This window comes from Ovis canadensis, chromosome 12 (genome assembly GCF_042477335.2).
Source record: "Ovis canadensis isolate MfBH-ARS-UI-01 breed Bighorn chromosome 12, ARS-UI_OviCan_v2, whole genome shotgun sequence".
Classification (NCBI taxonomy): Eukaryota; Metazoa; Chordata; class Mammalia; order Artiodactyla; family Bovidae; genus Ovis; species Ovis canadensis.
Genome location: NC_091256.1, coordinates 81481962 through 81509874, shown reverse-complemented (window position 1 = coordinate 81509874; position 27913 = coordinate 81481962). Strand labels below are relative to the sequence as shown.

At 39.4% G+C, this 27913-nt stretch overlaps 2 protein-coding genes across 6 annotated transcripts in view; one reads left to right on the top strand and one right to left on the bottom strand.

Annotated features, from left to right (window-relative positions):
- The window catches only part of VASH2 (vasohibin 2), a 41335-nt gene extending 36707 nt beyond the window's left edge, over positions 1-4628 (top strand). The window contains exon 8 of the mRNA XM_069544961.1: positions 1588-4628. Within this exon, the coding sequence (XP_069401062.1) occupies positions 1588-1660 (73 nt within the window). The 3' untranslated portion in view covers positions 1661-4628. The remainder of the gene's footprint in view (positions 1-1587) is intronic.
- On the bottom strand, positions 3869-23933 carry ANGEL2 (angel homolog 2). 5 transcript variants are annotated; one of them, XM_069544959.1, is made up of 10 exons: positions 23362-23485; positions 21055-21380; positions 19332-19586; positions 15496-15752; positions 14525-14594; positions 12616-13037; positions 11596-11722; positions 11151-11208; positions 9098-9261; positions 3869-7240 (listed from the first exon to the last, which is right to left on the bottom strand). In XM_069544959.1, the coding sequence occupies exons 3-10, from the start codon at positions 19336-19338 to the stop codon at positions 7089-7091; spliced, it is 1257 nt and encodes a 418-aa protein (XP_069401060.1). In that variant the 5' UTR covers positions 19339-19586; positions 21055-21380; positions 23362-23485; the 3' UTR covers positions 3869-7088. The 5 variants fall into 5 exon arrangements, with proteins under 5 accessions (XP_069401060.1, XP_069401057.1, XP_069401056.1 ...); XM_069544956.1 differs by lacking the exons at positions 19332-19586; positions 23362-23485 and adding an exon at positions 23534-23933; XM_069544955.1 differs by lacking the exons at positions 19332-19586; positions 23362-23485 and adding an exon at positions 23575-23762.
- Between the last annotated feature and the right edge of the window lie 3980 nt (positions 23934-27913).

The window sequence follows — 27913 nt, the reverse complement described above, 5'->3', positions numbered from 1 at the left end:
CCAGAAGAGTGGCCAAGAAGTGGCTTCAGAGCAGGTGGCGTCCGAGTGGCCCATGCTTGTGGCCCGTCGCTGCCGTGACCCCAGGGAAGCCCTCGTTTCGGGGTCAGTGGGTGGGGTTTGTTCATTCTTTGACCTTCCTTGTTGCCTGTCCTGCCTCGGACTTTGCAGCAGGTGCTATTGGTCGCAGAAATGAGGGAAAGAAAATAGGCGAGTGTGGGTTTATCCGAGCCCCTGAGAAACGTTAGGAAGCTAGGGTCTTACTAGCTTCCATCTCACATATGAAGGGCAGGCAGCACCTTTAGAGTTTCAGGAAGAGAGGTGTGACTTGGTGTTGAGGAATATGCCAGGACAGGGAGGAAGCTTGTGCAGGAAAGGCTCGGAAAAGTGGGTCGAGTTGATTGGTAAGTGCTGCGAGGACCATGGAGCAAGGGGTTCTCTCGTTAAAGCACGAGGAACTGCTTAACCTTGGGAGGCAGTGGGAGATCTCAGAGCCGCCACAGCTCAGGGCCCAAGTAGTGTGCGAGGTCCCAGGGGAGAAGACAGACTCTTAGAGATGGGTTTCTGGACTTCATTTTGGGTGTGGCTGCTTCTCTGAAAGGATTCTGGAGCACTTGCTTGAACTTGTTCCTATTCCGCATGCTAATAATGCAACACCATTACTAGCATCGTGTCTGAATCAGCTGCTAACTAGTGAGTTAATGGCTTCCCGATGACTCAGATGGTAAAGAATCTGCCTTCAATGCAGGAGACCCATGTTCAATCCCTGAGTTGGGAAGATCCCCTGGAGGAGGGAATGGCTACCCACTCGTTTTTAAAATGGAGAAAAACATTGTGAGATAAATCCTGAGAATGCTTAGGCATGATCTTATGTCGGGAAGTCTCCCACGAAGTAGCTTTAACGTAGACAGACGATGCGCTTCTGAAGGACTTCTTCCCCCAGCTTGAAGTACTTTCTCGTATGTCTCCCGTAAATGCTTGAGTGCAGTGTCATACTGCAAAGTACATGAGAAAACATATTACATTTAGGGAAGAGAGGTGATTTGGCTTGGAATGATTTTCCACATGGACATGCTTTTTCAGATGAATTCTGAAAGATTCATCCTAAATTTATACCCTCAAGCCTGGAATAGAGACGGAGAATGTCTACTAGAACCTGAGTCACCCCAGACATCTTGGAGGTGCTGGGCTTCCCCAGGGCACTGAGGAAGCCAAGGTTTCTAGGAGAATTTGGTTCAGGTGCTTGGTTCTGTTGTATTCGAACTTCAGATTCTTGCAAGGGTTACAGATACGTGTCAGAAGTTAGTGTGACCAAATTCAGGCTTGAAGCTAAACCAACTCATTCAGCAACCTATACATTTTGTTTCGAACTCTACCTTGAAAACCTGTTAAAAGGCTCCTTAAAACTTATAAAGGCAGACTTCAGAACAAGAAGCAGAGTTGGGAGCTAGGCCTGGCATGTGGTGGGGGACGGGGTGGGGTGTACTGTGTGTGTGGAAACACCGAAAGGGTAGAGGGCCCTGACAACAAGGCTAAATGATCTTTCTGTACCCCCTCCCCTCTCCCCAACCATCTTTCTTTTACCTGTAGGCCTGCACTGCCTGAAAAGAAGGTGGCTGACGTCAGCACTCTGAACGAAGTGGGCTATCAGATCCGGATTTAGGCTGGCCGTACCACAGCCACAGGGCTTCTATGGTGCTTCTCTCTGCACTTTACCCAGCATCTTCAGGAGGAACTGCAACTATTTATTGAGAACTGGGGAATTTTATTTTTAAGGATTCACTTGGAAGTAGACTCTGAGTGGCTGGTAACAAACAAACAAAAAATTTCATGAAGGGACAACCATGAAAAGGCTGTGATAGACCCCACTGGGGTTGGACTGTCCCCCTCACTCCAGATAGAAAGGCTAAGACCATAACTGTAGTTTTTTATATTTTCCCATTTACCTACTTTCTTTTACTTGCTTTGAACATTATGCCTCACTAGTAGTCCATGTTCATGAAGCCCTCCCCCCTCCCACTTTTGATACAGTAAGGTAACTCAATCAGTATTAATGTCTTTCTCAGCAATAACAGAGGCAAAGATTGGTGGGGTTTTTTTTTAAGCAGTCAATATTACCTCAGCATCTTGACATCAGATATGCAAACGTAATGGTGGGTTGTTTTTTTAATTCTATTTGTATTGTTTCCCCAGTATTTCCCATGGGGATCTCCACAAGGTTTGGAAATTTTTTTCCTGGTGCACACGTGATGAGATTTTAGGTATTATATGCAAGTGTTTTACTTAAAGAGCACTGAAATTCTTCTGGCAATACGGGAAATCATTTTCAGGATCTTGGAGTTACTACTTTCTTAATCTTTCTTACAGCATTCACTGACAGCAGCTTTTGTTCTTTCAAAACAAAACAAAAAAGCACGCTCAGAAGCCAGTCTGTGTTCTGTCACTAACATTTAAACTTTGCAGACTCCAGTGAAAAGCACATGAGTTCATGTACTGTTACCCAAATTCAGCAGTATTGCGATTACCTCTGACAATAACACCCTCAGACAGAGGCCGAGAGAGAATCAGTAGGTTTTGAGAACTAGATAACCTTTCTGTTCACATTTCACCTGAGTTTTAAACTCCGAGTCAGGCCTTGGTTCTGAAGGACTCACTGTTGGTAGGTAGGTGTTCTGATGTCTTATATTAAGACCAAACACGGCATGATGTGATTCTTTGCCAGTACCGTTTTTAGGTACCACTTCGTGATGTTTAGAACTGGTATTGGGAAATGCAGTGAATTGGAGAAGCAGAACCTGTTTTTTAAACGGAAAAGCCTTCGGGTATGGTGTTACACCTTAAAGCGTGATGCTCTCCATGGGGCAGGGTATGAGTATCTGGCCTGCATAGTTACAGTGAACTTCTGCTGCAGACCACACAGAATAACTGGCATACCAAGTCCGTGTGTTATCAGGAGTACAGCTTCGACTTCACTTGTTTGATCTTAGCAACCATGCCAACTCATGAGACCAAAAAGCGTATTTTAAGTAGAAGTCTGTTAGTCAACAAAAGTGTTATTTCAGTCTTGGGGCCTCCCTCTCTGGCTTTCTTGACCTGAAGGTGATTTTGGGAAGGGAGTAAAAAAATAAGAATCTGCTCACTCAGATTCTTTACCTCTGAGGGCGACACAGGAAGGAAAAAGACTCTATCCTTCAGCCATGTGCAGCTGAGCTCACTATTGGTGTTATTAATGGAAAGTACTTTCCTTGAAAAAAGAAGTCGAATGTCCTTTACATGAAAAAGGACCAAGTCAGTCCAATCTACGTCTCAGATTAGATTAAAACAGTTAAACACATTCAGGACTTAACCACTTTTGAGAATAGTACTATCAGCAGAATTGAAAATGAGTTATTTTAACCTTCTCAAGACAAACCCATTTGCAGCCTCCTGGCCACATGTATTTAGATGTTTGGAGTAGTCTGCGAATCATTTCATTTTCATTCTAAAATACAGACTTAGCTCTCTAGATGAAATATAATCATGTTTATCAATCTGAAAGTTTATTATATCCAATAAGTAGACTACTTATAGTATTGATATAATACTGCAGTCATTCTAAGGGCTTGGAATAGGATTTTCCAAGTATTAAGTACTGTCCAGTCTAAAATATGAAGTGTCAATATTTGCATATCCTTGTCTCCCACAGAATGGGGGAAGGAATTAGGAATACAATCTGTTTCTAATATGCTGATGTCTAAGCCTTAAAACTGCCAACTGGCTTGAAGATTCAATTAGTAACCTGATTTCTTCCACACTCACTTCTTGACTTTAAGATTCATTTCCCCAAAGCAAGAGTTAGTCAACAGAAACATGAAAATAAGTCAAAATGTTCTTAGTTGTTACTCTATTTTTATTGCCTATGGAATATGTTAATTTCTAAAAGACACAAGAAAAGTACCAAACTCTTACATTCTAGTGAACTGATAATAAGGTAAGAAAAAAAATGACATAATTTACCCCACAGAATTTATTTTAAATCTGGTTATAATTCAAAAGATAAAAACCATGAAATGATTTAAAATCTAGTTTTTAAAAAAGTTAATGCAAAAGAAATTTTATGCTTAAGCCATTGTGATAATACATGCAAAGTTTAAATGAATGACAGAAATCTTGATTCTAGACTACATGTTGTGCTGTTTTGAGTACACTTTTATTTCAGAAAGTGATATTTAGTATTTTCTATATACTCTGAAATCATGAGCATTTCACTTTTTCTAAGTCAGTTATTTCATAAGGATTTTATTAATAGATATTGGTAAATAGAACTTTGGAGATCTTAATTCCGTATTCTTACTATACCCGAGGCTTTTGTAAGCTCTAGTTTTATGTACAACCTTGTACAGTTTTTTTGACATACAATTCAGAATCTTGTTTATTCTCTTGGACTTTGTTCTGGCCAATACATTTTTTTTTAGATCTCTTAAGAAAAACTGTGACTGTTTTAGTGGGTATTTTTCTAAGTAAATGAAAACTTGTATAATGGTATTTTAGAGAATGCCAGATAAGTGCATGTTTCAATTTAATGTTTTTCTCATCACTTGTATGTTTATACACAGCATGGGACTTTCAATAAAATCATCCTGGAAACTCAAGGATTGTTTTCCTTCTGAAAATATAAATGGTATGATTTTTTTCCTTATTCTTATTATATACTTGTTCTAGTAAACTAATTTCACTCTCACCCTTGTCTTCTTCCACAATTTTCAGATTCTGTATTAAATTTATCTCTATTTTGGTGTATCTTAATTCACTTATTGGCTTCCTTCTATTTTGGCATCACCCAAGGCAACAAGTGAGTTACACAGCTTACTTCATCTGCCACAAAACCTTCAGGCACAAATGTACTAGTACAATAATTTATTAGGTAACTTACATGGACGAAGTGCAAATGACTTGACAAAGTGAATGTTTTTCCAACCCTTTGAACTCTGGATCTCTAACTTAAAGATAATTTTAAACACACCTACTGATAACAAAAGCTAGAGTAAAATCAAAATTTCATTACTGCAATTCTGCAATGTATCCCTTTCCATTTAAAACCTGGATAGCACAGCAGGTGAGACAGGGAGATTTGGTTTCGGCAGTTAACCAAATTTAATTGCTTTTGGCAGGTAAATACAAGGCTCCAACAGTTACTAACTCTTCTGATCAAACAAAGTAAAGACAAGTGGACAGTTAATTTTAGTGGAGCTTTAAAAGCCTGTGAGAAAGTTACAAAGGACTCCTTGGCCTCCAGCACACATAATAATACTTCATTCTATAAGGTAAAGCAGAAAGCAATTTTATGGGATTAATTCAAAGTGACACACATGAAAAGGGCCTAAAATCACAATATATTAATCAGGATACAAAAAATTAAGTTTTCAGAGGTTTTCAGGGATGTTCGTTTACCAAGAATAGCTATATATAAAGTAGTTGTTAACAAATTCATACAACACAACACAGTTATCCATGAATCTTCATTTTTCTTTCCCTAATACTAAAAGGGATAAATATACTATCTGCTGTTATCATTTGCTGATGACAATATCTGCTAATCAGAACATGTAATACTTTGAAAACTGTTACTACAAAATGTGGAAAATCCTAGAACTATATGGTTAATACTGTTAAGTTAAAAAAAGTGACACAATAAACAGAAGTATTTCTATAACACTATAACTTTTACTAGGGAAATCCTTATAACCCACATGCTTGGGGGGGGTATTTATCTGGTTTATTTTTTAATAACTGTAGTAAATATACTTCAGTAGAAAAAGTCCGAGCTTATAAAGTAACTACTGCTGCTAATTTAAAATGAAGAGTTATATTCAGAAAACCCACTATAAAAAACTTTTATAATTCAGCATAATTCAATATAAAATTACTTAGTAAAAATGGACATAGTTCTTTGATCCCAATTCTAGAAAAGAGTAAATTTTCCCTTAGGTTTTAAAATGTTTGGTTCAAACACTCACTAAGAGCCAACTGCAGGATTTTTCAGACCCACTCTTAACCGCTTTATAAAAAAGACCAGCACCATCTCACACTACTGAATCATGATAAAAAAAAAAAAAAAAGACAAAAACCCAAACATTATAGAAACGACAACAGTTACACCAAACAGTTAACATCAACTATCAAAGAGTCTTAGGTCTCCAAGTTGCTATCTCCCCTCTAGAGTTCTGCTGGCTTCCTCTTATTTCTGAGGCAAATAAAAAGAATCTTATAGCTGCCACTTTGTTCCAAATACAAGTTTCCTAATAAAGTAAATTTCTACAGGATTGGTTAAGTAAAGTAAAATCTTTCCTTCAATCCAGAATCTTTTCTTCAAACTAAAAAAAAAAAAAATTACTAGGGAAACCCAAGGCATGACCCCAGTCCCTGCTCTCTCAGGCACCCTGTACAGTCCACTATAGGATGGAGAGTGGGCTTGTCCAAAACACCTCAGCCTACTAGTTATGGTGACCTACATTTTCCCCATAAAATGCAGGCACATTGCATGGCTCAGGATGGTAATAAAAGGGATTAAGCAATTTGTACAGTTCTAAAAAGCACTGTCAAGCCCCATCAAAGACAGACTAAAACGGTTAGATATTGTGAACAACCCAATGATTTCTGAGATGAATGAGTTAAGACTCAACAGACATGATCCTTGTGATGAAATCAGGCCTTCTGGAAGGGAATGAGTTGTGGTTTGCAAGAACTCAAAAGATATTTTGGATCCACTGTAAAGCTTGCTAAAAACACAAAATTTTTTCTTAAGAGAACTAAAGAAGTTGCGCCGTATTTAAAAATCACTGTCAATTTTACTAGGATTTAGAATAAATATTTACAACTTTTTTTGCAATGAACAGCATTTAGATCTCACTTGTCAGGAAAATATTTTTTCATTATTAAAAAAGAAAAGTGTAAACTTGTTTCTTCTGTTACCTGTTTCAAACATTTAACATAAACCTCTTCAGAAATTTCATAGCGTAAAAATAAATAAACATGCAAACTCTTAAGAACAACTTTACATTCTTTGGGGGGGGGTGGCGGACAGGAAAGCAAAGTATATATGTAATCAAGAGTCAGAGTTCAAGTCTGAATTTAGCCAATAAAGGCAAATGATCTGAAGAGTTATTTTCATTTGGAAGTCCATTAACAGTCCATAAGTCTTGTTCTGTAAGAAGTGACAGTCTGGCTAGAAGTTTCAAGCCACCAACCAAAGCAACTTCAGCTCCTACATTAAAAAAGCACATACATATTTAGAGAAACAACAGGTTGTGAATTGACTACAGAAGTCTTTAAAACAAGAAAAAATGATATGTAATTTGACACTGCCCTGGAAATCTAATATGAAACAGTTTAAAATATGGTTAGCTTTTTATTGAGTTATAACCTAATTATGGAGAGAAGGCAATGGCATCCCACTCTAGTACTCTTGCCTGGAAAATCCCATGGACGGGGGAGCCTGGTAGGCTGCAGTTTCATGGGGTCACTAAGAATCAGACACGACTGATCGACTTCACTTTCATGCATTGGAGAAGGACATGGCAACCCACTCCAGTGTTCTTGCCTGGAGAATCCCAGGGACAGAGGAGCCTGGTAGGAGGCCGTCTATGGGGTCGCACAGTCGGACACGACTGAAGCGACTTAGCAGCAGCAGCAGCAACCTAATTATAACTCTCAAACAAACAGCAGTCTCAGATGTTTGTTTTCCTATTTCAGATTTTTAAAATTTCAAGTTCTACAAATAATCTTTAGAAGAAAATATCAATGTAACACGTAAGAATGTTAACAGTAATTTGAGATTGCCAACTACCTAAGAAATTCCCCCATCAACTTTTCTGTAATTGTATAAAACTGAAAGACTAAGCCACATCTAAGTAGGACATTTATTAAGTGACTGCAGAATAAATTAGTATAATTTGGTCCCAGAGAGTCAGTACCCACAGAAGTGGAATAAAAGACAGGCTCTTCATGTTAACATTGGAGATGCTGGTCCACGGCACACTCCCGCCATCTAGTGGGTATATATAGTATGACAACTACCAGAACTAAATTACAAATTCAAAGCAGCAAGGTTATTTTGTAGAGTTGATCTAAATGGAGAGGAGTTGGCCATCTCCTGAGTGTTACTAGTAAGGTTATTTTTGGAGAGAAAGAAAAAAACAGAAAGGAAAACTGGGAAAGAAAAGTAGCATTGAAAAAAATAAAAAGGAAGAGAAAAAAGAGGAAAATCAGAAAACAAAATAGCTGCCCACATTTAGGATTTTCAGTTTTCTGAATACTTTTTTGACTCCTGGTTCCCTGGTGTAAAGAATCTGCCTGCAATGCAGGAGACCCAGGTTCAATCCCTGGGTCTTTTCCGAGATCCCCTGGAAAAGGGAACAACAACCCACTCCAGTATTGTTGCCTGGAGAATCCCATGGACAGAAGAGCCTGATGGACTAGTCCATGGGGTTGTTAAAGAGTCAGAGACGACCGAGCAACTCCACTTTCACTACGTTAAACCTCACTTTCTTCTCCACGTTAAATCCTTTGACCAATATTTAATACCTTGTTTTCAATGAATCATACAAGGGAAAGTGTTTTATCACCTTTGCTTTTTGAAAACACACTTTTCAGACTTCTCTTTCCAGAAAGAACCAATATTCCAGGGTCAGCATGACAAACTGTCAGCTGTTGGCAGGCAGGCAAGGCCCTACAGTGAAGGCGGCAGACCTTAGTAAAGTTTAAGTGCAAAACTGCATGATGCTGCTGTCGCAAGAAAGACAACAAACTTGTGAATAAAGGCCAAAGGCAATATCAAAGATCTCAAAAGTAACTCAGAAGCTGGCTGGGATTGGAGGCTGCAGCTGAGGACGTAATTCACGGGGAATCTGCTCTGAGGTATTTCACTGCCTCCATCTTTTGCAAGTGATACACTGATTTACTCAGATATATTACCAATCTGCCAAATATATTACCAGTTTTAAAATATTTTTAATTTCTAAATTGAGAACTTCATACAGATGTTTGGCTTTCTCAGCTTCAGCCCTGAAGTTTTTAGTTACTGTGTTCTCAAGCAGTATTTAAGATGACATGCATTCTTTACCTGGCTGCTCAGCAACACCTTCCTTTTCAGCAGAATAGAAAATATAATCCACAGTTATGGCACTTCGGGAATGACAGGTGGTCACTTCTGGGATTCCAGTGTCAGGAAAATAATGTGAATAAACAGATGACAAGCTGAAATGGTGCTGTAAATTTGAAGATAACCTAAATTGAAGGGAAAAAAAGAGTAGCATCCATCAAGGTTTTAATGATTTTTATAATTCCTCCTACTTAAAGCACTTTTTCAAATTTCCAGACAAAATCAGACATTAGGACAATATTAAATTAGACCATATCACAATCTCACATTTCTTTATTCATGTAGTGATATCCAAAATCCATTAACAGGGGTATAATATGTGGGGTGGGGTGAGGGAGCTCAATAATTAACATACTAATGTGATTTTAAAAATTAATTATAACATATTTGAGAGCCTCCACTTACTAATGAACACATATTCTAAAACAATTTGTAAGTTTTTTGCTGCTCCTAAGAAAGAAAGTGGCCTTTAGGAATACTATTTAGAACTGACAGACTTTTGATGTCAGAGGGGCCATATTTTTCCATGGTTATCCTTGCTATGGTATGTGAGATAATTTTGTACTGCATCTTAAAACAGCTTCTATATAATGGCTTACATTTACCCCATTCTTCAAATACACATGATGTCACAGGCAAAAGATTTAAAAATCATCCCCATTAACACATCATGAACTTTTTAAGGATATTTTAAGTCACGAAACAAAACAAAATTTAAAAGAAATTTTTTGTTCACATTTATCAAACATCTCCTAAGTCCCAGGCACTATCTCTTCTTAAGTGCTAAGGATACACTGATAAAGATGTTACCCTGATTTTAAAGAGCTCATAGGTCAATAAGTACAGGTAATTGCTTCAAATCGCTCTACTGCCAAGTTTTAGAAACTTTTTATGTCTGAGGACTTATATTTACAATATTATTAAATGTAAAATAGGTCTACTGCAAACAGTTCTTACTACTAACATTTTAGTTTTCAGATACAAGTATGCATATAAAGACACTATTTTAAAGATATAAGTAGCTTTTCTTATACACTATTTTGTTATAAAAAGATTTTAGAATTACTCAAAACTAAGTATTTGCTAATAAGAGTAGCCTTTTTAATAATCTCACTCAGGGAAGTTTCTACTGTAAAAGGTTTAAAATTTTAAAATAAATTTTAATTTTTAAAAATTGCTCTTTTCTTACTAGTTCTTATATATATTTTCCCAAAACAAGAGATACAAAATATAATAAGACTGAGAAGAAGGCAGACAAAAATGAGAGGTGATTCTGAAATTTAAATGTTAAAACAAAAGTCAAAGCTATAGAAGAGTCATACTATGAAATAATCAAGACATTTTGAGAATCTCCTAAGACATAAATGTAAGTCTCCATCCTGTTGTATTAAATATATGTTTTTCAATCACAGCCCTAAGCATCCATGATTCTTTAATAAAAAGAAATCCAGGCATCTTTACCTGGCTACCTATGACAACCTTTCCCTGTAGTTTAAGAGATAAGTTTAGGTAATTATCTTTTCTACAGCCATATTCTTTTTTTGGATCAATTCTCCTATAGATTTATTTTTGAGAGCCAGTAAGCAGTTAAAGGAGGCTAAAGAGTCTCTTGAAATCTGAAAGATATTTTTCTGTGATCTTCACCTTTGTTTAAATACATAATAGCAATAAATGTTAGTGGGTTCAGGTCCATGGACAAATTGTTTCTATAAACAACAATGCTTAAGTACTTACTGTATGTCAAACACTGAGTTTTACATGATTTGTCTCATATAGTTCTCACAACAACCCAAATTATAAAGAAACTGAACCTTTTAAAAATGTTAGATTTCTTAAAATCACACAGCTAAAGAGCAGCAAAGTTAGGGTAAGAATTCAGGTCTGCTTGACTTAAGAGCCAGCGTTCTTCACCAGCACAAATTATCATCAGCTTTTTAACCAAGTGATTTTTGAGGAATGGTTTCTTCACTCAACTAGAGTCAGCAAATGTCTACTGCTGCTTTCCAGAACTCACTTTTCAGCTGTTTCCAGGACCTCTGCTTTGTCCAGCTCTGTTTGCGTCAGATCACCATCTGTAAGAACAAAGAGAAGCTTATTAATACTATCAGTGTCTTGCTCTATTTTCACTCTCGGAACAGTATTTAAGGCATTCTAGTTTAGATAGATGCCTCGTTAAATGGTTCATCCCAGAATCTGTATTATGGTGGTCTCCAGAATTAGCAAAAATAAAACACAAACATGTCCAAAGCAACATGCAAGTAATTCATGCAAAAGTAATTTTGGAAGTTGATTTTCAAAAAGGTAATCAGAGTTCTTGGGAAAAAAAAAAGTGAACAACTCTATGCTTTTATATATGAATATTCATCTCTGAGATGTTATCCCTTTAAAAATTTAGTTTTATGCCTTCAAAGGGAACACTATTATCAAGAAGACTGCCAAAATGGATTGCAAACACTTACCTGGCTTTTCTACTTTTGGTACCTGCTGTACCTCATACACACAGTTCTGTGAGATACCTAGGTTTGGGGGCCAAATTGGAATAGATAAAATTCTTTGTCCCCGTGAAGACTGTTCCTGGCCAGATACCTAAACAAAATTTCAACAGGTATCTTAGGTAAATAGATTTTAAATTATGTACTGAAAAGTTTGTTTCTTAAAATAAAAGGAAATCCAAGAATGGTAAATATTATCCTTTATTCATTATATCATTCATGCTTGTAAAATTTTGCTCAAATACAGTCCAGAAAACATTATTACTTCCATAAAAATGGTAATCTTTTCCTATGCATGTTTTTCTCAAATTTGGAAATCTAAATGATCTATAGCTTTGGACTAATACTGCTCCTCCTTTTTTTACTACCTGCATTATAGTTCCTGATATATAAAATACTAAGAAAGATCAACTCACAAAATTTTAAACTATCATCCAAAACTCAGTGGTAAGGGCTTATTTTGGTTAAATGTACTGAAGAGGAAATGATCTGAACTAAGCAGAAGAACAAAAAAAATAAAAACATGGGATAAATTATACTCAGCTAAAGAACTGAAATATTTATCCTTATGTAAAGGAAAATTTATATAATAAGCAAATATTAAATTACTGTTTTTCCAACTCTTTTGCCAACATCCGGCATTCAAAACGCTATTCTGCACCTGTGAGTAGTTCCTTATTTATGAAGCACTCATGTCTGTCAAAGGTTTTATTTTCCTTCATCAGCCCCATTCTGAATTTTTTGTTGGCTCCTACTTCCTCCAAGCAGAATGCTGTCACAAATAGATGGAAAAGTGAATTAAATCCAGTGAATATAATTACTTATGAGTAGCTATGGATCATCACTGCAGCCTGGTAAAGTGAGGGTACTGGTTCATCTGAGGTTTTCAAACAGCTCTGGGATGAGTTTACAAGGTAAAGCTCTGTCCTCGCTTTACAATGAAGACAGAGACTCACACCCACCTCCTAGTAAGAAGGAATGCCTTACCTTTCCTATGGCGAGTCCTTCATAATTCAATTTTCCTTCCTTAATAAAACTATAGAGTGGAGAACCAGGAACAGAATTGAAGTCCCCACACATAACAATGGGGCAGAAGCTGCCGTCTTTCTGATGGGCAACACTGGAAATCTCTGCCAGAAGCATTGCCAATTGGGTCAGTTTAATGTCACCTCGCCTTGGATTATACAACAGATGTGTGTTAGCTACACAGATGGCAGGGGAGGCAGCACTTGGAATCTTGGGTTGCAAGAGCAACACTAATCCAACATTGTCTCTGTCCAATAGAGGAACATCACGGCGGTAGAATTCCACTGGGTTCACTGATAAGAGTGAAAATTTGGAATGTTTGAAGCAAATGGCACAGCCATCAGGTTTCCTTCCTGTCCGCATCTTGTATTCACAGTGATAACCTGTAAGAAAGAAAAAAATTCTTAACAAAGATGACTGTTTTTTAATATATATATGAAAGAAACAGAACTGTGTTTTGCCACACTTGCAAAAAATAATAAATATGGCAAAACAAAATTCTAATTTTTGGACAATGTTTGCGAGCGAAGTCTCAGCCGTGTCCGACTCTTTGACACCCCATGGACTGTAGCCTACCAGGCTCCCCTGTCTGTGGGATTTTCCAGGCAAGAATATTGGAGTGGGGTGCCATTTCTGTCTCTAGGAGATATTCCCGACTCACGGATCAAACCTGGGTCTCCCCCATGGCAGGCAGATGCTTTGCCCTCTGAGCACCACAGAAGCCTGGACAACGTTTACCAAAGTGTATTAATAAGGAAGGATGTTAAAAAGTGTTGGAATCAAAAAAGTCTACATCTGGGTCAAACAGATTTTTTTTTACCGGCAGACTGCAGTGTCACATACGTGTATGTTATCACACTCTCATGTCCATCCTAACAAAAGTCAGAGTCAAGGCAAAGACAACGACCTTACAGTAATCTGTCCCCTCTCTCCCGAGCCCAGATCTCTTACCTTTTGGCCTCTAACTCTTCCCTGCTTGTTCCACTCCACACAAGGCAGTTTCTCTTGCCTCAAGGCACTCCAGCCTTCTCTTAGCCATCTCCACCAGCTGGAATGCTCCAGCCACCACTTGTTCCTTCACCTCCTTTAGGTCTTTACTCAAAAGTTGCTTTCTCCAGTCATTTTGTTTAAAACTGAAAACTGACCCATATCCCCCTTCCTATGTTTTTCTCCAGAAAACTCTCATTACCTGAGGTACTATTTACTTGTTCGTTCAATTTATTCTTGGCCTTTCTCCACCAGCACGTATGCTCCGCAAGGATAGAGACCTGTTATCTGTTCTGCTCACTGCTGTATCCCCACTGCCTTCAATAGTGCATGGTGTAGACACTCAAAAACATACGTGCTGAATGAATGAAGGCAACGTAGGCAGCATTTCTCAGAGATGACCTGTTTCTAAAGGTATTCATTCAATTAGGCACCGCGGACATAGGTGTTATAAAATGATGAACTAGATACAATGGTCCCTAATCTCACGGAACTCAGAATCTTAGGAGTCTGCTGCTGTCGCTGCTGCTAAGTTGCTTCAGTCGTGTCCGACTGTGTGTGACCCCATAGACGGCAGCCCACCAGACTCCCCCGTCCCTGGGATTCTCCAGGCAAGAACACTGGAGTGGGTTGCCATGGGCAAAGACTAGAAATGTAGCTATGAAGAGATTCTTGCATACCTTTCCACTTGAATTAAAATATGTATCAACACAAAAGTTCCCATTTGAAATACTTCAATCTTTTCTTGAACTCTTAAAATGGGTATTAAGCTGTTTTTCAAAATTAAGATTTTTAGTTCAAATATACCACACACCTTTGTTAGCAAGGTATGTTTTAACAACTCATTAAGTAAATCTGGCTAAAATAAAAGTTACATTTGTACCCAATGATTCCAAACTTGGCCTGATCTCGGTTCCATAATGATCTTCTTGAACTTCTTGTAAACAAAGTACCTTAGAAGAAAAAATGGCTTGAATTAACACACAAAAATACAAATATGAATTTTCTGGTGCTTTTGTTTTAAAATGAGGTTTCTAAAATATTTAAAACCTGATGAAACCTGAAATAATTTTTTCTTGTATAAATCTATCAAATTAACGTCTCCAAATTTGATCAGTCCCCAAAACCATGACCTTTACTCACATGAATCCCTCTTATTATCCAAAACTGGTATTCCCCAAAGGAAATATTTATAATTTATATGCTGGTCAATGTTAACATTATTTATTATTTTTAAGAAAGCTATCTGGGAGCACATGATTAAAATCAATGTTAATATAATTTATATGCTGGAATATTTTTCCTGAATTTACAAGTTCATTCATACTAAATCCTTCTAGTCTTTTGAATGCTATCATCTAAATTAATTTTTGCATGATTATTAAAATTTTCAGTCAAAGGAAGCATTTACTGAATACTTAATATGGTACCAGCCCCTGTCTCAAAACTGATTGATACTTAAAACTTTTTGGATCTCTTCTGAAAAGTTATATAATCATTTATATCAACAACCATTAGCAAGTTATGCCTCCAAAGTTATAATACCCTATTCAAAGCTGTTTCAAAAAAAAAAAAAACAAAGCTGTTTCATCATCTTATCTATTAAAAAAAATTTGGGGTGGGGGCCACACTGTGGCTTATGGGATGGATCTTAGTTCCCCGACCAGGAATGGAACTCGAGCCTTGGGCATGTTAAGCACAGAGTTCTAGCCACTGGACTGCTAGGGAATTCACCTATAACTATATACGCCTTCCCTTCTCACTTCACACACAAAAGGGATAAAAAACCATTTAGTTCAGAAATGAATCCAACTTTTCCTTATATGAAGAATTCTGATGATATTTTACACTTACATCTGCATCAAAGTGTTTAATTTCTTTCAGAATATTGGGAAACCTAAAACTCCAGTGTAATACCGGCCGCCGGCAGTGTTTATAAAGGTGTGAATTGTCTTCCAGTAAATCTTGTGAAAGTATATTATAGGACATCACTGAAAAGTCAAACTTGTTCTCACTGTCTTCACATATGGGATCAACATTTTCGTCTCCTAGGATCTTCGTGTTTTCTTTATTATGGTTACATATATATTCCCAATGCCGCTGTATTGTGCCTGTTAAAATATATTAGACAAAATACAAAGAATTAATAAAAAACAGATCATATATTTTCCTGCATGTTAAGTATTTTTTGCCTTTAAAAAATTCTTATAAGCAATGAACAGAATGTTTTCCCCTAGAAAATGATACTGTAGCACCTCATGACTAGAAGTGGTTGTCAAATTGTTTACAAAGACCATGAAATGATACACTGCCTGATCCAAGAGGCACAAACATGTTTAAGAGGGTTCAGGAAGTCATTCTGGAGGCTCTGAGTGTGTGTCAACAAAGCTAAGACTACACGGGGTCATGGCTTCTCACTTCCCCATGGTTATGACATGGATGTGCCACAGACATGCTCAGCAACTTCACAGCCAGGACAATATACTTGTATGGCACAGCTGGTCTTTCAACAAGATAATTTCACATTGCATTTTTTCGTCTACTAGTATGACAAGATCATCAAATGCTTAACTATGTTCCTGAGACAATTCATCTGAGAAATCTGGTTTAGACGTGAATGAAGGGTATAAAATGACAGTAAATGGAAGCAGTATTTACTGGAAGAATGCTAACGAAATAAAAGAACTATTTTTAATGCACGCCAAAGCAGAAGTTAAATGTAACACAGCTATACAATGCTAGTGAATGATAATTCCTGATTGACAAACTTAGCATGCAACAATCGGGAATGTGTGACAGTTTATATTCTGCAAAGATACCACGCACACTGAAAAAGTATTGAGAACAAGATGAAACAGCAAGAGATTCTGAAATTATAAGCCGGCTTTGATTTGGACATGATTACTTAAAAAAATACATATATACACACATACATATATGTATCTATAGATACATAAACACAGTACCATATATATGTATAAATACTCATACGCAACACACATACTCCTTCGATCTTCCTCTCCCCATCAATAAAGAGAATACTCTTACTGTCATGAAAGCCATAAAGACAAACGTGGAACTTTTTAGAGAATCTATAAGCTTAAAAGAAGGGAAAAACAAGAAATGGGATGAACTTGGGAAACAAAAAGATTTGAAGATGGACTTTCAAGCACAATTAGATGATATGAGAAAATCTCAGCCCTAGATATCTCCCTTTTCCTGTAAGGCTTTCATTTCACTGATTTAGAATCCCTGCTGCTGCTGCTGCTACTAAGTTGCTCCAGTCATGTCCAACTCTGTGCAACCCCACAGACGGCAGCCCACCAGGTTCCCTGTCCCTGGGATTCTTCAGGCAAGAACACTGGAGTGGGTTGCCATTTCCTTCTCCAATGCATGAAAGTGAAAAGGGAAACTGAAGTTGCTCAGTTGTGTCCGACTCTTCGAGACCCCAAGGACTCAGCCTACCAGGCTCCTCTATCCATGGGATTTTTCAGGCAAGAGTACTGGAGTGGGTTGCCATTGCCTTCTCCTTAGAATCCCTAAATTTCTCCAATTAAAAATTAAATAAAAAATAAACTGAGGAAGAGTATTCTAAACATGGGGGGGAAAAGACTACAAGGAAATATACCACTATTTTTAAGAGTAATTATCTCTGATAGGAAGGACTGTGAAAGATTTTTCCCAATCTTCTGCAATTATGATATATTGACAGAATATCAACACACTCTAGAGGGGTGGGGGAACTAGCTGCAGGCAGTCAAAAGGTACAAACTTTCAGTTATAAGATAAATAAGTAATAGGGATGTGATGCACAACATGGCAAATTTAATTAACACTGTAGCATGTTCTATATGAAGGTTGTTAAGAGAGTAAATTCTAAAAGCTCACATTACATACAAAATATTTCTTTCCCCTTTCTTTTGTGTCTCTTTGGGATGATGGAGGTTCATAAAACTTATTGTGGTAATCCTTCCATGATGTAGTAAGCTAAATCATTATGCTGTTCACCTTGAACTTAGACTGCTGGTAATATCAGTTATAGCTCAAAAAAGGTGAAAGAAAAAAAAGTATCAGTACACTCTAGAAATGTTAATGAAGTAAAAATTTTAAGTGACTTTAATCTAAAAGCTGATATCTGTTGCACTGATATCTGCTGCACTGAAGGAACAGGAAGTCTGACCAGAGGACAGAAGAAGGTAATTTTTATGAACAGCGAGGTCTGAGTGGAACAGGGGAGTTGTGGTCCTAGGAGCCTGAGGAGAAAGGTGAAAAATGATGAAGGAAAGAAAACCAATTTAAGAAAAGTATTCAACTATCACATAATTTAGCCCAGTGCTTATCCTATGCCCAGGAAAGAGAAGGAAACTATCCCTTATCCTTCACTGAATATGGGGAATCCTACTCCTAAAGGCCTTTATTTGGGGGGGGGGGGCTCCAAAATCACTGCAGATGGTGATTGCAGCCATGAAATTAAAAGACGCTTACTCCTTGGAAAAAAGTTATGACCAACCTAGATAGCATATTAAAAAGCAGAGACATTACTTTGTCAACAAAGGTCCGTCTAGTCAAGGCTTTGGTTTTTCCAGTGGTCATGTATGGATGTGAGAGGCCGACTAGAAAGAAAGTTGAGCACAGAATTGATGCTTTTGAACTATGGTGTTGGAGAAGACTCTTGAGAGTCCCTTGGACTGCAAGGAGATCCAACCAGTCCATTCTAAAGGAGATCAGTCCTGGGTGTTCTTTGGAAGGACTGATGTTGAAGCTGAAACTCCAACACTTTGGCTTCCTGATGCGAAGAGCTACTCATTGGAAAAGACCCTGATGCTGGGAAAGACTGAGTGTAGAAGGAGAAGGGGACAACAGAGGATGAGATGGTTGGATGGCGTCACTGATTCAATGGACATGAGTTTGGGTGAACTCTGGGAGCTGGTGATGGACAGGGAGGCCTGGCGTGCTGCGGTTCACGGTGTCGCAAACGGTCGGAGATGACTGAGCGACTGAACTGAACCCCTAAAGGCCAGAACTAAAGCTACTGATACTGACTCTGCACAGCTACTCTGAAATTTTAACATAGTTTCTATGAGGAAAACAGAACTGATTCTTAAGAACAGATTATTGAGAACATAATTCCCTCATAAATTAGGGACTGTCTACAGTTTTAGCCACAAATCATTAAATCTTTTTATGTAAATGAGATGGAGAGGGTTCTAGTCATACAACAAAATGTTAGCTATCATCACAAACTTACAGCACTACCCTGGTGGCACCGCTACATTAAATCCATTCATGCTTTCTTATAAAATATGTATATTTAATGGCATATAAAAGCATAAAGATTTGTATAGTCCTGGCAATTAAGAGTTTAAACCAACTCTCTTGGCAATTCCATTTTTTTAAATAACCAAGACCACAAGATGATCAAATCAATACAGTAGCTTTCAGACTTCTACAGTCTGTATAGCTCTTTGGCATTATTTTTCATGTCCTGACCATCAACACCTGGTAGGCTGGGGCTGGGATGACGGGGTAAACACATTTCATTTGTCCACATTTGCTTTGAATGAACATACAGAAATTTGTTCGAATGCTTGGGTTCCATGGAAGACAATTTGAAAACTACTGAGAGAGTGGACAGTCTTTGGCTTTCACAGACTTCACAACATAAATGCACACTACGAAAGTTTATATACCTTCCATGTCAGGAGGAACAAGGTGGTCACAGCAGAGAAGACAGATGAGTCAAAAAAAGCAAGCAATTAGGCCTGATTGGGTTTCTAGGGTGCCTAATTAAAAGGTCATAATTGGGTCACACAAATCCTTCAAACACCACTTTAAAGTGACAGGCAAGTTAGCAATGCTGTTCTCTTGATTGAAAAGTAGTATTAGTGAAATATCAGAAGTCACAAATATGGCTTAACGAAGAGCATTTTCCTTATTCACAAAACCTAGGAAGAACGGACATATAGAGAGTCAGGTTGCAATCAAAGTTTATCGGTCTGTAAATGTAATTCCCCATCCATTAAAGGGAAAACAACACCACCAGGATTTTCTGAGTACCTACTATGAAGCCAGCAATGTGTTAGGCACTTTGAATATGTCTCACTTCATCCTCCACAGGCTTTCAAAGCAGGCATTATTTTACACTAGGAAACCAAGGAGCAGAGAGGTTCGTAACCTGTCCAAACTCACACAGTTAGTGGTGGAGCAGAATGAGCGCAGGAGTGTTTCCTAAGCCCATGCCTGGGGTCACTACACCACGTCTCCACCAGAGAGCCCACCAGATTTACAAAAGGCTAAACAGAAGCGGAGTGTATTAACCTGATGAACAATGATTCCATGAATGAGCAGCCATCTCATGTCCTCATACAGCCTCAGATGATGGGTTGTTCTTAGGAACCTAACTTTAATGATTCTAAATGTACCTTTCAATCGTTCAAATACTTGTTTACAAACACATTGGTGGTTAAGCGCTATACAAATAGATTGCCACTTCTGAGTAATTAGAATTTCTACTTAAATGTGTAGTAGAAGTCCTACTTAGAAGAGTTCTAACTAATCTAGCTCTTACTCCCAGGTGAGACTCGCTCTGAACACCTTTCTTCGACAAACTTATGTCCGCTCCCTGCCAGTTAACACCCACACAGCCTATTTCTAAGTATTTTCAGAGGAATGATCTTCATCGACAACCGTAGCTCAGTAAGAATGACAATTCCAAATTTACTTAGACTACTCATGTATCCTTTTGGAGGAGGGCAGGGCTGGAAGCACAGAGAGTCTGGTGAATTGCTGAGAGTAAAAAGAACAGGAGAAAAATAGAAATAACCAAGATAGCTAGAAAAAACTGTCTTAAAGTTGAATAAGATGTAGTTAAAAGATAAACTTCCCAAAGACTTTCGATTATGTCTAAAGACCCATCATGAGAAATATAAATTTAATAAGCTAAAATCAGATTCCGTAAGAAAATATTTTTCACTTATGATTGTTTCTATTTAAGGAAATTCTTTCGTCTTATAACACATTAAAAATGAAAACATAATGTTTTTTAATATATCTGTGAAATCTCAAGAATACATGTTATCAATTTCTAAGAAATCTAAGAATCTTTGTTTCCAAAACACTGAATTTTAAAATTATTCTTAATGTTTCCATCTGGTTCTCCATTGTTTTCCAACTTTATATGAAGAGTGACTTTTATTTTTACTGCCAGAAATACACAATTAATTGAAGATTTTTTTTAAAAGACTTAATTAAAAAAAATAATTTCCGTTTTCCTAACAGAAAAGTACTGGTTAAAAATAAAACACCAAACACCTCTAAAACCTGCAGGAGGTTTTCTTAAAGATTAACTATGAAAAGTTTCAATTATGCTATGGCTTATGTCTATTTCTGCACCAAGATAAATGTCACCTTTACCTTGGTGTTTTCTTCGTTTTGATGAAGGCTCATCTCCCTCAGAGTTCATGATGTAACTAGAGAGATGAATCAAAGAAGTCTGGCTCAGGCTGTCAGGCCTCCAGTTCCAGTACTGAAATGGAGCTCTAGACTCAAACAAACAAGGTGGTCTCCAATTTAGTGAGAAATGCCTACTACTGAAGTATGGGTAAGGAGCGCGAGAATAATGTCCAGGCCACCTCATACAACTAGAAATATGTCTGTTCCAGCAACACTTTTGCAGATTCTCCCACGGTGTAGTCCAGTCTCTGCCCAGACTCTTCTGGTGGTAGGGTAACATGGGGTATCTAAAAGAAATAAATACACTCCTTGAGGCACCACTTTTTGTTCAGCTATATAGCACACAGAATCTAAATCTGTTTCCTCAAGGGAAGGTAATGTCTAATATTTAAAATCGGACTTCTCAACCTGAAGGATTTCACTTCTTGTGGCAATACCTCAAAATGCTCCCTAAACAACTATGAATGGTATTCTAAACACTTAACAGAGAATCCACCAGCCTCCCCAAGTACCAGATAAACTTCTAAAAGTCCACACAATTCAACTGAGAGATAAACCAATCACCAATCTGTACTGAGTAGCTTTCTAGCATCTAATAAAACCTAATGGACAAATAAAACCCACAACACACATAATACTTAAATATAGAACACAGAAGCTTACTATAATAAAAGTGAATCTCTCTAACCTGGGTTTGGAGTAAAAATATGTTTCTGAACAACCTTTTTATACCAAGGTTTTATTTTCCAAACATCTTTATAGCTAAGAAAACAAAAGCCTATCACTATTTCACGAAACTACCTACCTCTCCTGCTAATCAGTACATAATTTATTTTTCCATGCTACTTTTTTCTCTTTTAAGCTCACTCCTCCTTGAGGGAAATGAAAAAGAATTACTTACTAGAAATTCACCAACACTCCAAACCCAATAGCACCAATTATCTGATACCAATTATATGATAGGCTCTATCATGAAAAATGTCTCCGAAATAGTGTTATCATTATTTTGAATAGATATATTGCCCTCAGGCTCTCTTATAAAACAATGCAACTCAAGCACTAAAACACTATTCTGGCAAATAGCTGCAATCCTGAGAAAGACTCCTCCTGTCCTCCAGAATTCATTAAAGCTATATTTCCAAGTCAGTGTCAATAATGTCCACTTTCATCACCAAGGAATTTTGTTTAAATTGTATTTCCTGTTACTTGACTTTTTATATTTGTTTCACCAGCATTTACATTTTTATATAAATTTATTGAGCAGTTTACTCTTTCTCAAATTGCTCTCTAAACTCAACATAATTGTAAACTTTTAAAGGCATGACATGGGTAAGTCTATCCTGTTTTGTGACAAGTCTGAAAGCCATTGAGATTTGGAGAAAAGCCATACACTTTCCATCCCAATAAGCTACCGTATTCTAATATAATATTTGTACTACAAAACTTATTCACTGTATTTGTAGTTACTTATATAGACTTTTTATTTTCTCTTAAATTGATGGGCTCCTTTGGGGCCAGAGCACCCTAATTCCTTTTAATCTGGGTCTCTTCCCAAGTGCCTAGCACAGTGCGTGGCACACAGCTGGTACTCAGGAAACGCTGCCTACGAACAGTAACGTCCCAAACTACAGGAGTCAAAACCTGATCCCCGTAACTGATGTAAAAACTAAGACGGTGCTGTATTTCCCACGTGTGATAATACACCAGTCAGTTTCATATGGTACACAATTAAATAATACCTAAGCATTTACTTTAAAGTGTATCAGAAAAAAAAAATCAATGTATCAAAGCCAGCAACTCGTGGATACTACTTAGAAAGGCGCTAATGTGGGCAGCACCTCTTGAAGTGCTTTTTATTCAAAGATAAGTCAATTTCACAAGTAAATTATCCGGTAGTATCGATGTGGAACGAGAATTTGGCAATCATAGTAAAAGGTTGGGATCCCAGGGGAGGGGAAGGGAAGTTTGCGAGGCATCCACACACCAACAGAGCGGCCCCTGGGCGTGTGCACCAGGCGCGCGCCTCCCGCGGGGTCAGGCCGCCCAGAACCCGCGGCGAACGGCGGCCTCGCTAGCTGACCCGCAGCTCCCCGCCCGGGGCTCTGCGGGGCTGGGGGAGGAGGCCGGGCACCCGGAGGTTCGGGCTGGGTCACGGGAAGTGGGCCGGGGCTCCGAGGCCAGCCCGGCCAGGGGAAGCACGAGCCTGGCCCTCGGCCGACGCGTTCGGCGCTTCGGGCCCGCGCTGCGCGGGCCGCGCGCCGGGTTTACCTATCCCTCAGGGTCTCCAGAGGTCTGTCCTGGCGGCATCGCGGCCCGGACCCTCTTCCGCTTCCAACCCCGACACCCCAGCCCGCCCCGCCCCGGTTCCCCCGGGCCGCCCGCTCCCGCCCCCGGGCCGCCCGCCCCTCCCTCTTCCCTCCCGCCACCCAGCCCTACTGACCGGCCTCTCCCCACCACACAGCGGCCGTAGCCCCTCCTCACACAGCGCCACGCTTCCATCTTTCCACTCTGCGGCTCCCGGTCACGACGTCCACCTCTACGGCCGATTTGGCGGCGTCAAGCACCAGGGGCTCCCCATGACTAGACGCGGGGCCTCGCGGCCCGACTGCAAAGCATGCCGGGAAGCTCGATCTTGCCCGCGGCCAAGTCCCCATCTTGCGCTGCAAAAGTCGCCGAATTGTCTCGGCGCCAAATTGTGTTCAGGAAGCATGCGCAGAGCCTGTGAAGCCGGCGCAGCCATTTCTGAGTAGGGCGAAACAGCCGACTTGGGTGTTCAAGAGACAGGAAATTCACTAAGAACTGAAAACAGCTTGATTAAAGATGATGGGAGGGTTCACTGCAGTTGGGTTTCCCAGGTGGCGCTAATAGTAAAGAAACACACCCCACCCCTGCCAATGCAGGAGACTGAAGAGACGTCGGTTAGATCCCTGGGTGGGGAAGATCCCCTGCAGGAGGGCATGGCAACCCACTCCAGTATTCTTGCCTGGAGAATCCCTGGGACAGAACCTGGCGGGCTGCAGTCAATAGGGTCTCACAGAGTCGAACACGACTGAAGCGACTTAGCAAGCAAGCACTGCAGTTACTGTTAAAAAGGGGGGGGGGGGGCGGCGGGGAGGGGGGAGTGTTATTTGTATCCGCTCAAGGTAGGGAAAAACTTCTCTGGGTTCCCACAGAATTGTGGTACCAGAGATTTTTTCAAGGAAGTTTTCGGGACCACGTCTGCAGAGCTCACTTTTAAATGCCCACCTCTGTTCAGTGCAGATTGCGGGTGCAATGCCCTGCTTTTGCTCCTGGCTCTTCAGGAGTGGCAGTTGGGTTTTTTGTTGGTCTCTTTTTTGTTTTTGATAATCAGCCCCAACTGTGCTGTGCTTAGCCACTTAGCGGTGTGGGACTCTGCGACCCAATGGACTGTAGCCCACCAGGTTCCTCCGTCCATACTAGAGAGGGTTGCTGTGCCGCCCTCCGCCAAGGAATCTTCCCCACCCAGGGCTTGAACCCAGGTCTCCCGCATTGCGGGCGGATTCTTTACCGGCTGAGTCACCAGGGAAGCCCATGAATACTGGAGTGGGTAGCCTATCCCTTCTCCAAGGGATCTTTCCAACCCAGGAAGGGAACCAGAGTCTGCCGCATTGCGGGCGGATTCTTTATCAGCTGAGCTACCAGGGATGCCCTTTCCCCAACTGTGCCTGCACAAAATTGTTTTTAGCCCTTTCTAGTTTCTTTGTATTTTAGTGCTCAAGGAGATGTTTACCAGGTGCAAGCACTGCAGCAAAGGGTCTCAGGTCTCAGGTCCCAGACTGTCTAAAAGTTAGTGCAGACACTGAATTAAGGACTACTAAACCTAACAGAAGCAGAAGATATTAAGAAGAGGTGGCAAGAATATACAGAACTGTACAAAAAAGATCTTCAAGACCAAAATAATCACGATGGTGTGATCACTCACCTAAAGCCAGACATCCTGTAATGTGAAGCCAAGTGGGCCTTAGAAAGCATCACTAGGAACAAAGCTAGTGGAGGTGATGGAATTCCAGTTGAGCTATTTCAAATCCTGAAAGATGATGCTGTGAAAAGGCTGCACTCAATATGCTAGCAAGTTTGGAAAAGTCAGCAGTGGCCACAGGACTGAAAAGGTCAGTTTTCATTCCAATCCCAAAGAAAGGCAATGCCAAAGAGTGCTCAAACTACCGCACAACTGCACTCATCTTACAGGCTAGTAAAGTAATGCTCAAAATTCTCCAAGCCAGGCTTCCGTAATACGTGAACCGTGAATTTCCAGGTGTTAAATCAAGCTGGTTTTAGAAAAGGCAGAGGAGCCAGAGATCAAATTGCCAACATCCGCTGGATCATTGAAAAAGCAAGAGAGTTTTAGGAAAACACCTATTTCTGCTTTATTGACTATGCCAAAGCCTTTGACTGTGTGGATCACAATAAACTGTGGAAAATTCTGAAAGAGATGGGAATGCCAGAGCACCTGACCTGCCTCTTGAGAAACCTGTATGCAGGTCAGGAAGCAACAGTTAGAACTGGACATGGAACGACAGACTGGTTCCAAATAGGAAAAGGAGTGCTTCAAGGCTGTATATTTTCATCCTGCTTATGTAACTTCTATGCAGAGTACATCATGAGAAACGCTGGGCTGGAAGAAGCACAAGCTGGAATCAAGATTGCTGGGAGAAATATCAATAACCTCAGATATGCAGATGACGCCACCTTTATGGCAGAAAGTGATAGGAACTAAAAAGCCTCTTGATGAAAGTGGAAGAGGAGAGTGAAAAAGTTGTCTTACAGCTCAACATTCAGAAAACGAAGATCATGGCATCCAGTCCCATCACTTCATGGGAAATAGATGGGGAAACAATGAAAACAGTGGCTGACTTTATTTTTGGGGGCTCCAGGGTCACTGCAGATGGTGATTACAGCCATGAAATTAAAAGATGCTTACTCCTTGGAGGAAAGTTATGACCAACCTAGATAACATATTCAAAAGCAGAGACATTACTTTGCCAACAAAGGTCCGTCTAGTCAAGGCTATGGTTTTTCCAGTGGTCATGTATGGATGTGAGAGTTGGACTGTTAAGAAGGCTGAACGCCAAAGAATTGATGCTTTTGAACTGTGGTGTTGGAGAAAACTCTTGAGAGTCCCTTGGACTGCAAGGAGATCCAACCAATCCATTCTAAAGGAGATCAGTCCTGGGTGTTCTTTGGAAGGAATGATGCTAAAGCTGAAATTCCAGTGCTTTGGCCACCTCATGCGAAGAGGTGACTCATTGGAAAAGACTCTGATGCTGGGAGGGATTGGGGGCAGGAGGAGAAGGGGACGACAGAGGATGAGATGGCTGGATGGCATCACGGACTCAATGGATGTGAGTCTGAGTGAACTCCGGGAGTTGGTGATGGACAGGGCGGCCTGGTGTGCTGCAGTTCATGGGGTCACAAAGAGTCGGACACGACTGAGCGACTGAACTGAACTGAAACCATTGTTCCTAAGGGAAATACAGAGTTAGGTTCCCCGGAAACGCTGATCGCAACATGTTAGTCACTAACTAACCTTGTTTTATTTACTTCTTTTATTTATTTATTTACTTGTTTTATTTACTAACCTTGTTTTATTTCCTTGTTTTATTTATGTTTGTTTAAAGACACTTTATTTATTATATATTTTTGATTCAGTAACATAGAATTCATGACCAACAGCGCTGTAATTCATACCAAAGTGAAGCATAAAAACACATGTGTTTTCTCCATAAGGCACATCACAGACTCTAGGAACAACAGACAGCATTTCAGCACTACCTTTGGAGGCCATTTAAACAGCAAAATAACTTAAAAAAAAAAAAAGCACAAGAGGTTTTTTTAGCACTTGGCTCTAAATAGGCTGTGAAAAGGTGAATATGCTTTTGAATATGCTATCTAGATTGGTAATAACTTTTCTTCCAAGGAGTAAGCATCTTTTAATTTCATGGCTACAATCACCATCTGCAGTGATTTTGGAGCCTAAAAATATAAAGTCTGACACTGTTTCCACTGTTTCCCCATCTATTTCCCATGGGGTGATGGGACCGGATGCCATGATCTTCATTTTCTGAATGTTTCGTTATAGTGTGAGAGCTGAAAAAGAAGGCAGCACTTTGCTTTCTTAGACCTTACCTGGGAACATTCATGCTGGGAAAACAAATTTTTCACTGCTCTGTACATGTCCATGAATGAGGACAAAAGCACTGCAAACATTGATTTTGGAGGCACAGATCTATTTTAGCCAGCAGGCAAATTCACAAATACATAATCCATGAATAATGATGATCAAATACATTTCCATTTTATAGTGTCTTACTTACATAGTCCATGAATAATGATGATCAAATACATTTCCATTTTATACTGTCCTACTGTAGTCTCAGTTTGGCAGTTTATTAAATTTATTGACTGATAGTTTCTTGTATGTCTTATCTCCATAATGAGGTTGTAAGTACCTTGTGGAGCAAGGACTATGACTCATTATTTTCAAAATATACCCTACCTGGTGCTATGATCATTACACAATAGATTGTGGATAGTATTTTTTTGAATGAATGGTTATTCAGTTCAGTTCAGTTCAGTCGCTCAGTCGTGTCCAACTCTTTGCGACCCCATGAATCGCAGCACACCAGGCCTCCCTGTCCATCACCAACTCCTGGAGTTCACTCAGACTCACGTCCATTGAGTCCGTGATGCCATCCAGCCATCTCATCCTCTGTTGTCCCTTTCTCCTCCTGCCCCCAATCCCTCCCAGCATCAGAGTCTTTTCCAATGAGTCAACCCTTCTCATGAGGTGGCCAAAGTA